At 32.7% G+C, this 16,353-nt stretch overlaps 1 protein-coding gene across 2 annotated transcripts; it reads right to left on the minus strand.

Annotated features, from left to right (window-relative positions):
• Positions 1-7,519: 7,519 nt before the first annotated feature.
• LOC108488634 (3beta-hydroxysteroid-dehydrogenase/decarboxylase-like) lies at positions 7,520-15,458 on the minus strand. Of its 2 annotated transcripts, XM_017792925.2 has the most exons (12): positions 15,004-15,458; positions 13,685-13,774; positions 13,435-13,568; positions 13,165-13,335; positions 12,680-12,796; positions 12,507-12,586; positions 11,957-12,143; positions 10,884-11,001; positions 10,188-10,362; positions 9,223-9,379; positions 8,210-8,276; positions 7,520-8,114 (listed from the first exon to the last, which is right to left on the minus strand). In XM_017792925.2, the coding sequence occupies exons 1-12, from the start codon at positions 15,263-15,265 to the stop codon at positions 7,882-7,884; spliced, it is 1,791 nt and encodes a 596-aa protein (XP_017648414.1). In that variant the 5' UTR covers positions 15,266-15,458; the 3' UTR covers positions 7,520-7,881. The 2 variants fall into 2 exon arrangements, with proteins under 2 accessions (XP_017648414.1, XP_052876485.1); XM_053020525.1 differs by having other exon boundaries at positions 12,507-12,796.
• Positions 15,459-16,353: the final 895 nt, after the last annotated feature.

Here is a 16,353-nt window from a genome sequence, read left to right on the forward strand (position 1 = left end):
TGGACAACACACCCATGGGGCTGGCTCTGTGTCACACACGGCCTAGACACATGCCCGTGTGTCTACTCGTGTGGACAATATAGGGCTATCTACCAAGCCTTTTGCCACCCTGAAACACAACATAACAACAACCATAGCTAAGGTCTATATACAATTCATATATTTCAACCATACTGACAATTCCTCATTCATGAAAGACTACTTTACATTCAAGTAATAACTTTCATAGTAGCCATTTTTCATGGCCTTGTACAAAATGAGTCAAATGTTAAAGCAAGCCAACACACTTGGCCCCATAATAATGTGACACTAAAACAAAATCAAAGTCTTATACATGCCACAATCAAAATAAAGAGATCTAACTATACCAAGTGCTTCGATTGATAGTGTGATCGATGCCTCCGATGACCGTTGATTCTCGAGCTAATTAGGCGGCATGATAAGAAAATGGAAAGAAATAGGGTAAGCATAAAGCTTAGTAAGTTGTATGCAAATAAATATAACAATAACTTTACCATCCATCATCATACTCATAATACAAAAGTAGGCATAAGCACCACTTACTCGTCACTACCCAATACAACTCACATAGCCTATTTTAAGCTCTCATCTCATACATTTCAAATAGGTACATGTACCACTCACAACATGGTTATACTTTTATCGCTAAACTTAAACTGAATTTCTCACAGTCGAACCATTCGAAATGCTATCAGATATTCATTAAACCTCAAACATAGGGTATAATGTCGATGTCATGTCTCAAACATGGTCTTACACTGACTCTCACATATCTGTGCTGATGCCCTGTCCCAAACATGGTCTTACACTGACACATTTTGTAGCCGATGCATGTCCCAGACATGTCTTACACTAACTCTTGTCTCAATGCCGATGCCATGTCCCAGACATGGTCTTACACTGGTTCCCGTAATGTGGCCGATGCATGTCCCATACATGTCTTGCACTAGTACACAATTAACCCGAATGTCATGGCATGAATATCTGATTTATTCCCTAAGGTTCAAACGGGAGTTCTATTATCTCAATGTTCATCTTGCATAATTATTTCCACAAACAAGCAATTTCTGCCATATCAATTCAAACACATATAATAACAACGTAGTTGTATTATTTACATACAACTTACCTCGGATTACAAAATGTAGATGACTAGCTCGGCTTAGTCCATTTACTTCGCTTTTCCCCAGTCTAGGCCGGGATTTTGTAATTCTTGATCTAAAATGATAGAAATTCATTCATCTCATCAGCAAATCACTCTAGACACTCGAAAATTCATAATTGGGCAAAATAACCGTTTTGCCCCTAGACTTTCACAAAATGACCATTTTACCCCTAGGTTCAAAAATTGATTTTTATCACATTTTCTCACTAACCAAGCCTAGACAATCACTTTTTACTAAAAGTAGCCCACAATTCTCATTATTTCTCACATTTATCACCTATTTTACAACTTATGCAAAATGGTCCTTTTTAGGGTTTTCATGAGAAATCTCTTCACAAAAGTTGTTTATTTCACAACCATGATTCATTTTCTTCCATAAAATTTTAGAAAAAAACATGAACACTCTTATGGTAAAGCCCTAGACTTTCAACTATTTTGGAAAATAGTCCCCTCATTTGAAAGCTCATGCTACAAGGGTTCTAAAAATGCAAAAATCATTAAGAAAAATCATCAAAATCACTTACTTGAAGAGAGACTAAATGGCTGAAATTCCAAGCTTCAAAAACCCCTCCAATGGCTGATATTTCCGGTCAAGAATAAAGGATGGAGGAAAAAGATGATGGCTAGGCTTTTAGGGTATTATTTTATCACATATTATGTCATCAAATACTTAACATTTGACCATTAAATTTTCTTTGTCTCTTGGCAGGCCAAGCACTATTTTAGAGCCTAATTTCACTTTAAAGACCCCAAATTTATGATACATGGCAATTTAACCCCCTTAGCTATCAAATTAAGACTTTTGAACTTTATGCGATTTAGTCCTTTTTCACAATTAAGCTCACAAACGCTAAAATTACTTCACCAAATTTTTCATGCACTAATATAAACATGTTATAACTCTAAAATAATAATAATAAAATACTTTCTCTGACCTTGAATTAGTGGTCTCGAAGCCACTGTTCCGACTAGGCCCAAAATCGGGCTGTTACAATTCTAATTTTAAAAGTTATCATCATTAATCAATTTGTGACAAAAAAAAGTAAAATTGAATAGTTGGGTGACCATTTTGTAACTTTTCAAATAGTTAGGTGACAAAAAAAAGATTTATTAATAATTAGGTGACTTGTGGTACCCCAAACCCGGCTGGAATGAATCGACCCAAATCTGAAATTGTCATATTAGTCACTTACATCACCTCCTTACCGATCACCAATCACACTAGAAACCACCGAAACCATCGATCACACCACACAAATGCATGCATAATCATCAATTATTAAGTAACATAACCATAAAAAGGAAACCTAAAACATGCTTTTCTAGTAAAAATCATCAAATAACATCCAGGGGTAAAATTATCATTTAACACGCCATACAAAACAATTATAGAACATTAGTTAGGCATACATATAGTTATAATATTTTACTCGAGACAATTTTTGAAAGAATTAGCTAAAATCGACAAGAAAAACTCATTTGAATTTAAAGACAAAGTTTAAGGACCAAATCATAAATTTAGAAAAATATCCGAAAAACCTTTTTTACAAATTTAAGGATAAAATTTTTAAATTAAACATATGATACTTAATCATGCAAATTTTTAAGAAATTTCATCGTCTTTAAGGACTCTAATTTGATTGTATAAAAGTTAAGACTAAATTGCAAATATAATAAAACAAACCCAAAACCATAGCTTGCCACGTCATGATGACACAATTACTCACATCAAAATGCCATCTAGAAGTAGGTATCGTCCCTACAATGCAATAAACGGCGTCGCAACAACGATCCATCGTCGCAACGTCGATTATAAGTTGTCGCGACATCGTATACAATTTCTACAAAAAAAAAATAAACACAGCAACTTGCATATGACAATTTGAAACTAAATTAGACATGCCATTTCGTGATTTTATGCCAAATTCTCTATTCTAATCTATCATATAGCATACATAGATCATACAAAACATGCTTAATTACATTAAATCATTTAGAAACCTAACTTAACAACCTTGGTAAACAACTATGCTAGCATGAAATCCTTAAGTCACAATTCAATTACTTAGCATAGCAAATTTAGTATTTCATGCATTTCTAGTAGAGCAATGATGGTTCACTTCATACCAATTGATCATTTTAAACATGTCTAATCCTACAGCATACTAGTCTAATTATCATATCAATTATTCAACCATTCTTATGCATTTTACACAGATGGGCATAAACATTACATAACATGCATTCCAAGCATAATTTCCAATCATCCTAACAATCACAAACCAGTTATAAAGTCCTTTTACACCATTAACAAAAATAAAGTCTAAAACCCTTACAAAACAATCCCACATTGCCATTTTTTTGCTAGTTGAAAAACTAAATCATATACTCGAATAGAATGCCTTAGATGGATCAGTTGCTTGCACACTTCCCCTCCTTAAAAAGCTACTTCTTTGCAAAAATGTTCATAAAAGGAGTGTGAGCTTAACCAGCTTAGTGAGTGTTCAAAAATGCCACAACAAGGTACAATATTAAGGTTAATGGTAAGCATACTATCACATTATTACATGGCATAGCACAAGCATCATCCCTAGCATTTTTTAATGATATATTGGCATTTAGTGCCCATGAAACATATATAAAACATAAAACATTAGATACAAGGAACTCCAAACACAACCAAGGACTTAGAGTCTAGCAGATCCTATGAAGTGTAGCATATGGCTAACAATCTCCAAACATACCAAACATATCTCGGTGAATTGAGTTATGCTCGACATTCCCTTATCCCTCCAACATATCCTGAGGTCTCCTCGCCCAAACATAAACATATAATTGTGAGTACTCACAATCCTATGACATATCAACAATATCTAATGGTTTCAAGAGATCACAATGCCAACATATTCATTTTAAACACATACACTTACTGTTTTATGCACACTTTCACATATCATTTAACTCATGTTCATATCACATTATCAAACCTCATATAATGCACTTCAAGTGCTCTAAAAATGCTTTAAAAGGCATATCATATAGATCTCATATAGTGTGCATAAAATCAGCAAGACTTAAATCATATTTAGTCAAAACACATAACATTTTCATTGATATTTCATGATAAACCAGATAGCATAACTCATCTCATAAACATGATTTTGCATAACGATAATAAATTGAATAGGGATACTTATGCTCGGAACTTAGGATAGGTGTTTAGGCTAACCCAAGTTTCCTAATAACTCATTGAATTGTGCCTAGAAGTACCAATTATGATCACTTATCGTATTGTTTTCACCCGAACGTCAAAGGCTAGGGAAACTTCTCTTTGCCCTTTGCCTTGCTTGTAGAAGGTCCCGATTGATCTGACACTTTACATGCATAATAAATACATTACACATTCACTATTTACAGCCTTGATCACATTCAAACCATAGTAAAATTGTAGATCTACATTCTTTTTTCTCAATACTAAAATCTAACTCATTTTTATCGAAATAAGAGGTTTTATCACTTAATTTTCATTTTAATCCATAAATTTGTTTCCAAACATCCTAAATATCATCTAATTATAGATCTAAGTCATGAATTTCATCTGATTATTTGAATTTAACTTTTCCAAAAAACTTAGCTTTACGAACATTTTATAAGAGGAAAACATTCGATTCATAGAATTTCTTTAACAATCTATAAAATTAACTTTACAAACCTTTTAATTAGTTCAAAATAAGTCTAAAATTAATGTAAAACAAGTTTCCTTAGATATTTTATATTTCACCTTTAAACCATGTTTTGATTAGAAAGCATTAAATCTATCAAAATCTCATTATAATAAATTAAAACTCAATTTGAAATAACAACATGCTTAATTTTAACAATAGAAATAAAAAAATTACCTCAATTTTAAAAACTATGACTTGTAGATACTAATTCAATGATGAACATGAGAAGAGATTGAAGAAATTGGTGAAGTAAACATGGATTTTCTTTAAAATTGGGAGTTGACTAGGTGTTTGAGAGGTTAGAAAATCTAAGTTGTTTGACTAATTGGAGAGAAAAGCTTAGATTGGGAATTTTAAAAGAAAATCAAATGGAAAAGATGATGGAGGGAACTGACAGGTTGTTGCTTAAATAGCGAACCAATTTTTAAAAATTGGGCAATTACTCTTTTAATCGCTTTGAATTTTCACTTTTTAAAATTAGTCCTAATTTAATTAAAAACCAATTTCTTTAATTATTTTTCAAATCTGATTTCGTATTTAAAATCTGTTTTAGATTAATTAATAATCAAATGTTTAATTTTAATTTCCTTATCTAAATTTTAGCCTCGATTATTATTTTAGTATTTTTACCTAATTATTACTACGAACCTAATTTCGACATCCGGTCCACTAATTTGATTCTACTAACCCAATTTTTGGGATATGTCATGATTACTAGTGTAGTTTACCCTTGTTTGCCAAGGCTTGTGCTTTCAAAAAAATGATGTCATGATTTGCTTAGAGAATAGGTTAAAGCATTGGTTGGGTATCTAGATGACATGAGTTCAAATTCCGTCATCTCTTCTCTCTTCCTCAATATTATAATGATAAGAGATCCACAATCATGCTATCTACATTAAGATAAGGGTGAGCAAAATTTGATTCGATTCAAAAAACTTGATAAAAAATTCAAATTTTGAATAAAATAGTTCGAGTTATTTGAGTTAATCGAGTTATTTGGATTAACTCAAATAAAAAATCAAAATTTTCGGTTTAACTCGAATATACAATACAAGTTATCAGAAAATTCTTATGAGAAAAGGCAAAACTATGCCGTTTTGATAAATATTTATATTTTCTAAAATTAAAAGTCAAAACCATTAAGTTAAAAGGTAAAATTACGTCGTTTTGATAAATGTTTACCTATAAAGTTAAAAGGCAAAACCATTATATTTATGTAGTTAAATAATATTGTATTTCATCTACTAGTTAAATAATTGGTTCATGTAAACGCAACATAGTATAAATAATAGGATTCATTAACTCGACTCGAAATATTTTGACCCAATTTGATTCGAATAATTTCAAATTGAGTTCGGTTGTTAAAATAAGATTCGCCAACTCGACTAACTTTAAAATATTTTGACTCGATTCAACTTGACTCAATCGAATGCTCACCCCTAGACTGAGTCATACCATCTCTTTAATTAAGGCCATTGTGTATTAATATGTTTATTATATTGAAATTTAAGATTTAATCTTTTTTATATTTTTAAAATTATAATCATAATTAATACACATCTAATCAACTATGAAATATATCCTAAATTATATTAGAATAGCTTTAGAAAAAAACCTACACATAATGAAATTGCACATCCAAATCAACCATAATCCAAAAATACCTAGAATCAAATTAAAATAATTTTGGAGAAAACCCACACAGCGTGGATTTAAGAGCTCATACATTATCTGCACATAATGGAACTTGAATTGATGCTCTTAATGTCTCAGGGCTTTAGCCTTTATCAACAGTGTTAAAGTTTTGTAGGTAATTTTTTTATTTTAATTTATCATCATTTGATCCTCTACTCTTATAATATTTTTAATATATAAAATTAGTAGTGGTATTGGGATGAGTTATGTTGAATTTGGACAACTTATGTATAGCATTCATAATATGTATTGTTATTCAAGTCTAATTTTGTCCACAAATATTAACCTCAAGGTTTACCCATATTTGAAAAATATTAATTAAAGTCTATTTAAATTTGATTGAGTCTTAATTCGGTTGACATTAATATTATTGTCAGTGTACAAGTATGTAGGTTTGAGTAAGCTGAAACACATTTATCATCCTATTTATGATGCGGGCATCTTTACACTATTGTTTGCCTTGATATTCAACATTCCCTTTCCCTCTTTAAGGCTCCTAGCGGCAGGGTTCTTATGACTTTCAAGGAGGTTATCCTTTGTGCCATAGTAAGGTTTGGATATGAAATAAGGCAAGATTCCCGTCTGTGCCCTATTCTCCCACAAGAGAAGCAAACCTTGTCAATACCTTCACATTGTAGCATTTGTTTCCTTCGTTGGAGCACTATGAACTATCTAAGGGGATCCTCAATATTGACTTGAATACAAAACCCTACCCACGAAACTAGTTGCATTATCGACTCAAAGAAAAGATGACCCATGCTCTGGGCAACTTTAGCTTGTATCTCCTATTCATAGTATTCTATGGGAAGCTCTGGCAGCCTTACCCAAACAACCACCGAATTAAAAGAGGCCTCCAAGACTCTAAAGTTGGGTTTCCATTTCCTCATGGTGAAGAAACTATAAAGTTGAAATATTTGAGATAAATTTAAGCTTTAGTTATGAAATATCGAAAAACAAATGTTTTACGTATTTTTTTACCTTAAAAAAAGGTATTTTTTCTAGTACACTCAGCATGTGTTACCGATGCAGATACTTATGTGCATGTATCCCTGACTCGCTTTAAAATGAACCATTGCCTAGAAGTGACAGACTTTACGTGCACCTATGACTAATTCTCTAGGAAAATAATTGCTATGACCCGATACTACATATGATCCTTCAAGAACCTTCCAAATACATGAATAAATTTAGAAAAAAATTAAACATACCCATGCCGGGCGCATACACTCATGCCTATATCTGACATTATAGGTTTGATGCAAGTCAGTGATGGAACTAAAAAACTACCAGAGCATGATCCGGTTGTTTCCACTCCTTTACTCGAGCGGGAACTTTTTCTTGATTCAATACATTGTCGTGTTGAGAAAATGAGGAGATGGAAGCTGGTAGTTTCCTTAATAACAATCCTTTTAATTCCACGATACCACAGAAGATAAGAATCCTTAATGCATCAATCTCTGCTTCATATTGATCATAAACAAAAAATGCAGTGAAGGCAAAAACCAGTACTGCATTACGGATTATTTTTTATGTCAATACCCACAATTAAACCAAAGGAAATGCTCATTTATTAGTGGAAGTAATTTGTTAGTTTTTTCCTCACCGATGCCAAAAAGCACAGCTACGGAATAAGCCTGTATCGACTTGAAGAGATAAATGGAAATCACAACCTGAACAAGTTACATGCGTAAGTGAGAAATTCAAATTTCTCAATGAAAATGAAGAAAGCTTGGATAGGTAAACCAAAATTCACCATAGAACTTAGTATTATGCCCATAATTGTTCATTGTATGGACTCATGAATAGTTTGTACAGATTAATCAATCAAAAAAGTTGTGTATTTTCCTATTTGGCAAGTTTGATACGAGTCAAAATGTGCAAGAAATCCACATTGAATTTTGGGCAAAGTTTATGCATGTAAGCTATGTTGCTACTCTTCATTATTATTTTTTAGGTATTTGTATCTGATACATATCTAAACATGAGAAGAAGATATGATTCTCTAAGGGCCTCTAAGTACATGAAAGAACTTCAAAAAAATTGAATATACCCATGTTAGATACATACTCATACTTGACACTCACACACACCCAAATAGCATAGCATGGAAGGCTAGCTAATAAAAGAATCTAATCCTGCAAAAGAATCTAATCCTGGATTTAAAGGTCCAACAAAAGCAAAACCTTATATGGGGCGTCCTGGATTTGAACCTGGGAAGTCCAACTTCAGATACCAAAATCTTGAGAAATTATGAGTATCCAAAGAGTACAATACCGATTATAAGCATGACATGGTGCTACGTAGAAAATGAGACTATCTAGTCAATCGGTCATGACAACATTCATACGTTTCATGTGTATGGGAAGGTCTTAGGTCGTGATCTAAAATTTTAGACCATATAAATACAACCCAATAACTTTGGAAACATAAGTTTACCAGAATGCACCTGGAAACAAGATCTAACCCGAACCAGGAGGATTTCAAGAGAACAAGTATAATAAAAAGTGCTAGATTGGAGATTTCATATTTTGCATGTTCTAGAATAAAAGCCCTTAAAACAAATAAACACTAAAAAATCCATGAAACCGTTGAAAGAATTGCCATCAAAATACATACCCTGAAAAACTTGCTCCAATCCTCTCCCTTCGCCAACGATGTGATTCTACGTACTCCTTTATTCCATGTATGTGCTATGGATCTCATTGCCTGTTGAGCTTCTGATTCTGTGACTTTGAAACGAGACGAAGGTATCTCTTGAACAGCAAAACCACATCTGTTTCAAAGGCAGTTATAACTGAGAGACATTTATATATGCATATTTGTGAGGGCGCATTTGTTTGAAAAACATATTTAATAAAAAAAAATTACAAAATTCAACAGGTTACCGAAGGAAAAGTAAAACTTTCAGTTTATAAGTTGATAATGGGAGTGTAAATACTTAGGAGAGAAAAATGTTCTGGTATGTCAAGTGCTCTATACCATGTACACAACTAAACCACATTCTTTTAGGGGGAAGTCACGGTATCTAATATTCTGGTTTTATTGTATGGGAAGAAAGCCTGATTTAGTCATATTAACAGAAATGGTAAAAGTGCACAAAGGGAAACATGAAAAGTACTGCATAGCATCTACTTAACTATAAAAACTCAAGAAAAAAACAACAAATATCCCTTCTCATCCCCTTAACTCTGATGGCCCATGCGAAATTGGAGCATAAGGAAATTTCTACATTACTCAGATTCGGGTGTGAGCATCACAGATGAGTCGGACCCCAGTACCCTTAAGAAAAATGAAGAGCCAGAGCAATTTAGCCAAAACAGTGGAATGGAAAGAAAGATATGTCCTAGAAAAAGATAATATTAATAGAAGAGTTTGGCATAAAACATGGACAGTGGAAAAGAAAAAGGATGAAATGGGAAAACCAAAATGGGAATGAGAACTGAGCTACTGCTTAAAGTTCCAGATAAACTCAGTCAATGTGTAAAAATGGGGCTCAGATGAACTTCAGCAAATTGAGGGTGCTGTTAAAAGGCCCAATGAAATGCCATCAGACAACCTAGCATATTATTACCAATACTCACATCTTTGATGATAAAATGCCATGTCCATAAAGAGCGACTATAACTAGAAGCAGAAGGTCGGCTAAAGACGATGCAAAAGTTCTTCCACAGAGAAAGAACCAGCAATATACCAAAACCAGAGTAAAGAAGCATGCAAATGTTCTCCTTTCATCTCTCCACAGCAAGATGTCTGCAACTGAAACAAAGTAATTTAAGGTCATTATATAGTTGCATTATCAAGCCTCGATTATTTACAGTAGCATTTTTGGATGCATCCAAGGAAAAGATGCTGAGTCAAGCGTAATGTCTTAAGTTTTTAATTTGATTGTACAGTTTGCCACGAAATGTTGGCTTAGGCTTCAAGCTAAAGTCAACATGGACTGTATAGCAGCCTGTTGGTTACAATTACAAACCCAAAAACCTTCATCAACATTTGAAGGAAGAAAGAATTGAATTTCAACTGTTCCTCCCATAGTACAATCTTATTACATAGCATGCATCAGAAAGCACCTGGACTTTGAAAGTTAGGTATAATACTGGTGACCTAAATAGTAATCAGAAGAAATAAATGGTTCCAACATTAAAAATTAAATTGAACATGTGCTCAATCATTGAAAGAAAACCACTTGAAATTCTTTGGCCAAACATAAACTTCAGAGAAAATGCCTATTGAACGCTATTATGAAGTTCTGCATAAAACATCAAATAATAGACTACCTATCCCGCTGCCCAGCATCTTCTCTGCTTTGGATTGTTCATTAAAATTTCCGTATTTCGTATAAAATGAGACATTGGCTAAATGAGAGAATGATTGAATTGTTAACTTGATACCATCCTGTATTATCAGCAACAAGAAACAAAAAAGACGTCAAACTTTCAGATAGAAAAAAAGCTAGCAGACTCTGTGCAGGATCTTGAAAAACTATTTCCAGGTAATCAGAAAATGAGAAGTAACAGTATTCGAATCAAACACTTCTATGTGCTAAATTCAATCAGCTAGAGCTTGAACCTAACATTAATTATCTCTTATGTTGGGACGGAATGTAAGAAGAGTGGAAACCGCATAACAGGGAATGAAAATGGTCTTCTGCTTATCAACTAGGAAGAACGAGGATAACTGCATGAGGACAAAAGATTTTACTGGATTCCGCAAGAAAACCTACTCTGAAAGGCTATATTTTTCTTTTTTTAATTTCACGAAGCAACAAGGATACCCAATTCTACAAAATTCCATTCTTCTTATCAGTTCTGTTCTAGGAAATAGGCGAAATTAACCTCACTCCATTTACCTTGCCATCAAAAACAATCCATCTGTCCCTCACAAGGGATATAGTAAGGAACTAGAACAAGAAAGCACTACCATTATTATTTATTACCTATTTGCATTACAGCTTATCAGAAAAATAAATGGAAGCCAAGAATGTTTAATTGACTGTAGAAATCAACTGATGAGTTATAACGTGGTCAATGTTTCAGAAGTGGAAACAAGGAGTAATGCTTCAACTCTATAAAGAAGTACATTATGGAAACAAAATACCGACAGACGAAAAGAAAATACAAAATCAGAAAAAGAAATTGAATGCAATATATACTTACATTGGCCAATCAACTGATAATAAAAGTTCTAGTTTTGTAGAACTCTCAGCATAAATTATGAAAAAATAGGCTAACAGAAGATCGAGAAAATATTCTATATAATATAGGAGTGCTAAAAGAATAAACAGATGATGGGTACATTATTTAGTAGAAAAGAATGCATTTACATTAAAAGAAAGATGGCAGAAACATACCTTCATGGAGACAACAGGTGAGTATCCAAGATGATTTTGAGCTGCAGAGCAGTCAAAAGTTCTGGTGCGTGAAGCTAGTTGAAGCATGTAGTGAGGTGATACGCTGTAATTGTACAATTTGTCATTTCTACATTGATGAAGTGAGACAATACATGAAACCATCCAAGTAGGAACCTTTATGTAAGGTCTGCAATACAATTGACAACTTCAGTTAGGCAAAAAATCACTAAAAGACTCGCACAATCAAAACAAAGGGAAAGATTATTTTTATTGTTTCAGCAACCAATGCAGCAGAAAGACAAAATCACACAAATTTTTACTAAAGCAACTGAAATTCAAAGAAGGAAATCAAACAGGATGGTAAAACATATAACAACAGATTTTGTATACCATAACAGTAGATATCATCTGCAATCCACTGCTAAACAAGAAAGAAGATTATTCCAATGTAAAGATCCTTGCTACTAATGGTATGGCAAAATTCAGCAGCACCTTGTGCTGGTGAATGATATATCATGCTTCACTTATTATGAAAATCAGGAGGCTTTACCTTTGATACCCTAAGCCTCCAAGTATGAGAGACACAAATCCCCAGAACATTATCGGCTCGAGATTTGTGATGAAAAAAGCCTGCATATTGGGAACATCTCCCTTATACAAAGATTCAATATAAATTAAAATATGAGAGAATTTTGCACATCTAATGACACTTTTAAGGAGAACCTTTCCAGCCACAGAGACCACCCGAGAATCTAGAGTTTCTGCAGCACAGATATGAGCATGAGCAACATTCTCCGTATAGGTAAAGTCAGACATATTTTCACCGCATCCTGTAATAAACTGAAATAAGAAACCCAGTCAATGTAAAGAGAATTAAATAGAAATATTCCACGTTGCATCATAACATAAAATAGACATTTTTTTTCTTTTTTTGAAAAAAGCAAGAGAAATAATAGAATTTTACAAACAGATATCCTCCTGCACCAAAAGCATAAAAAAATCTAAGATGCATAACAACTAAGGTTCTTATGTGAGATAAATCCAAAATTGAAAAGTTAGGATAAAAATGAGTGGTTCTTACAGGCAAGCTGTTGTTTTTCTGTTTCAGCTACTATTGATAATAATCAGGTAGTTTCCAGATAAAAAAGATAGTAGTAAAACTACAGCTCTATACAGACAAAGTTATATTGTTGAGACAGTTCACAAACCTTTGCTAAACCAGCTTTGGCTAGATTAACTAGCAAAGGCACAAACCGTGTATCACCTGGTCCAAAGACATTGCTAGGCCGAAGTACACATGTTAGAAGACCATCAATATTGTTTGCTAACCTGATTAGTCCTTCCGCTTGAAACTTAAGGTCAATCAGCATATCCTTAAACTGTATTGGTACGTTGATAAAATAAAGGACAGTTAGCAAACAACAAATAATAACCAAATTCCAAAGTGTTTCATCAGATTGCAGCAATATAAAACATACTTTCCCCGGGCAAATGAAAGACAAATCACCATCAAGTATATCCCGTGATCCATCAAAAACAATATCTGCAGAACTGTTGTATACAAGTCGTCTAACTTTACATTCCCGGCATGCATTAATGACATTTTTTGCACCTGAATATATGATCTCCACAAGGGTATCAATTAGAAATATAATATATAATTACAAAGCTAGAATATCAAATGAGAGGGGAAAAAACCACCAAAAGAGGGGGGGAAAGATCCATTACCTTGAACTATGATCATGTAACAATTATAGAAATCACGTATGTCTAAATCAGTTGGCTCCATGTAAAATACAACATCTGCACCTTTAGTTACTGCAAGTGGTGCATTGTCAACACGGAGTCAATTTCTCAAACATTCTCAATGTAGTAAGGAAATTTTAAAACTGAAAATAAGACTAAAGATATTATATTATGAATTCAATGTATTTCCTCATCATATCAGTATCTTTCAGTTTCCTAAACAGAGAATTCAGAAACTACTATATTTTAGCTAATCTTCTTGCAACCAAACAATACCAATTCCATAAGTCCATCTTTGGTAAGTTTGTAAAGGAAAAATAAATAAAAAGGATTGATTAAACTTAACATTTTTTTTCAACTTTTCAATTATCAAAATATGTATTTCTCAGGAACAAAATATTGGTACCATAGACCTTAATTTTCCGTTCATTCCAGCTATCTAAATCATCCGGTAAGACATCTTTGCTAGCATTTTCCATTTTATTTTTAATTTCTGATAAAAAGAAAGTTAAAGCAAAAAGTTCTTCATTTCAATTAACAAAGGACAATGTAAAACTAGTAAATCTGGAAAGTTTGTTTTTCCAAAGAAAAAAAAACGGTGTTTGAATTTAAAAGCAAACAACATTTTTGCAAATGTAGCAAAAGAAAAGCTATTTCTTTTATTTACTAAAACACAGGATTTCACCTCTTTAGACTAAGGGTGAGTTTAGCATTACTTTTCAGAAACATTTTAGAGACAAAAAGTACTTTTGAGATAAAAGTATTATTAAATAAAATGTTTTAAATTTTTAAAAGTGCTTTTAGGAAAAAAATTTTTTAGAAAAACACTTCTTTTATCAAATGAAGAATTAGAAAATTTTAACTTTTGATAAAAAGTATTTTTTTACCAAAAATATTTTTGAAAAATGCTAAACTAGTTATAATTATAATATAATTAGTGTTACTTTTTGACCATTTTCATTTTAAAAACTATGAATATGCTTTTACTTTATCGCAACGTCATTAGAAAGCAAAAGGCAACGATCAACTAAACCTTTAAAAAAAAAAATTAACTCTTGCGAAATTTAAGTAAATTCAAACATAATGATTAGCGTAGACTGGTCTCTCAGCTAAAATAAACTTAAAATCACCCTAAATTTGAAAATATATAAAAAAAAATAGATTACTGATCAAGTATGAAATGCTTATACATAAAGAGGTCTATATTCGCATATTGAACGTACATTTGTTTACATACATATATACATATAATATACGAATCATTTTATTTTCAAAAAATATATGAATCATTTTGCTTTTACCTATAATGATTTGAGATATGTCGCGAACGTCGACATGGCAAAAGGATGCTTGACCTGAGCAAAGAGCATTGGAGAGGAGAGAGTCGGAAACGGAAGGATCGGTGAGCAGCGAGTGAGAAGATGAATCGGCGACTCGGACGATCCAACCTCCGAGTTGCAGCAGCCTGGCAACGAGCGATCTCCCTAAGAATCCTCGGCCTCCGAGAACGACGCACGTCCTCTTCTCGGTGGCCACGTCATTCGCCGTCGTCTTCACCACCATCGTAGGGATCGCCAATGTGTTCGATTGGTATGCGGTGGATTACAATTATAGGCGTCGTTAACTAACGCGGTGTTTGGCGGGGAACCATTGCATTAATTTCTTTTTCCTCGGGCTTCCTTGTTTTGGAGAAAAAAAATAAATAATAATAAAGCATATATATGTAGGAGAAGAGGGGGAGAAATAAAATATAGTAGATAAAATGGATCGTGGGGGTTGGGGTCCAATAATAGGTGGCGCCTTCAGGTGAAAACTACAACTCCAACTAAATGTTATTTTGTCTTTTTATTTATTTGCGGCATTTTTTAAGGAGCAATTTTCTTATTTTTTAAAAAATATTTTTATTTTGATATATAATATATAACACGATTTAGATTTGGTGAAATCAAACCCTGAAATTGTTTTTCTCTTAAAATGTGTTGAATCTAAATTATTTTCAAGTAAATATAACTACATCAAAGTAAAATTTAATTATTTAATTAACATGTATATTATAATTTATATATAAGTATTTATTCTAAAATATAAAACATATTATCACTTAATATTAAAATAAATTAACTAAGTCTTAACTTAGTAAATATTATTATTATAATAATAAAAAGGTGAATTTAAATATGTTTAAACATATTTAACCCTCCAACTTAAAAATTAAAGGTAGAAGTAATTTAAAACTGGTAAGAGTAACTTGTGTTGCACGCCTAAATGCTTCCTAGAAAATGTTATCTTGATTGTGGAAGGCTTGTTGGACATTTTGGTGGAGAAAAGACTATTGGTCTGGTGGAAGACTTTTTATTGGCCAAAAAATGTGAAAATATGTTGCTAGAGTTGCGGAGAAATGCAACACATGGCAACAAACTAATATGAAAGCTCAAAATACAAGTTTGTAGACACCTCTTCCTACACTCAACTTGCCTTGGGAAGATGTGAGTATGGACGTTCTCTTGGGACTTCCTCCAACAAAAAGGAGTTATGATTCCATCGTGGTGGTGGTGAATCGATTTTCAAAGATCGTTGATTTTCTGTGGTGAATCGATTTTCAAAAATCGTTGATTTTCTTTTATGTCATAAATTTATGGATGCTACTCACA

Source organism: Gossypium arboreum, chromosome 10 (genome assembly GCF_025698485.1).
Source record: "Gossypium arboreum isolate Shixiya-1 chromosome 10, ASM2569848v2, whole genome shotgun sequence".
NCBI lineage: Eukaryota > Viridiplantae > Streptophyta > Magnoliopsida > Malvales > Malvaceae > Gossypium > Gossypium arboreum.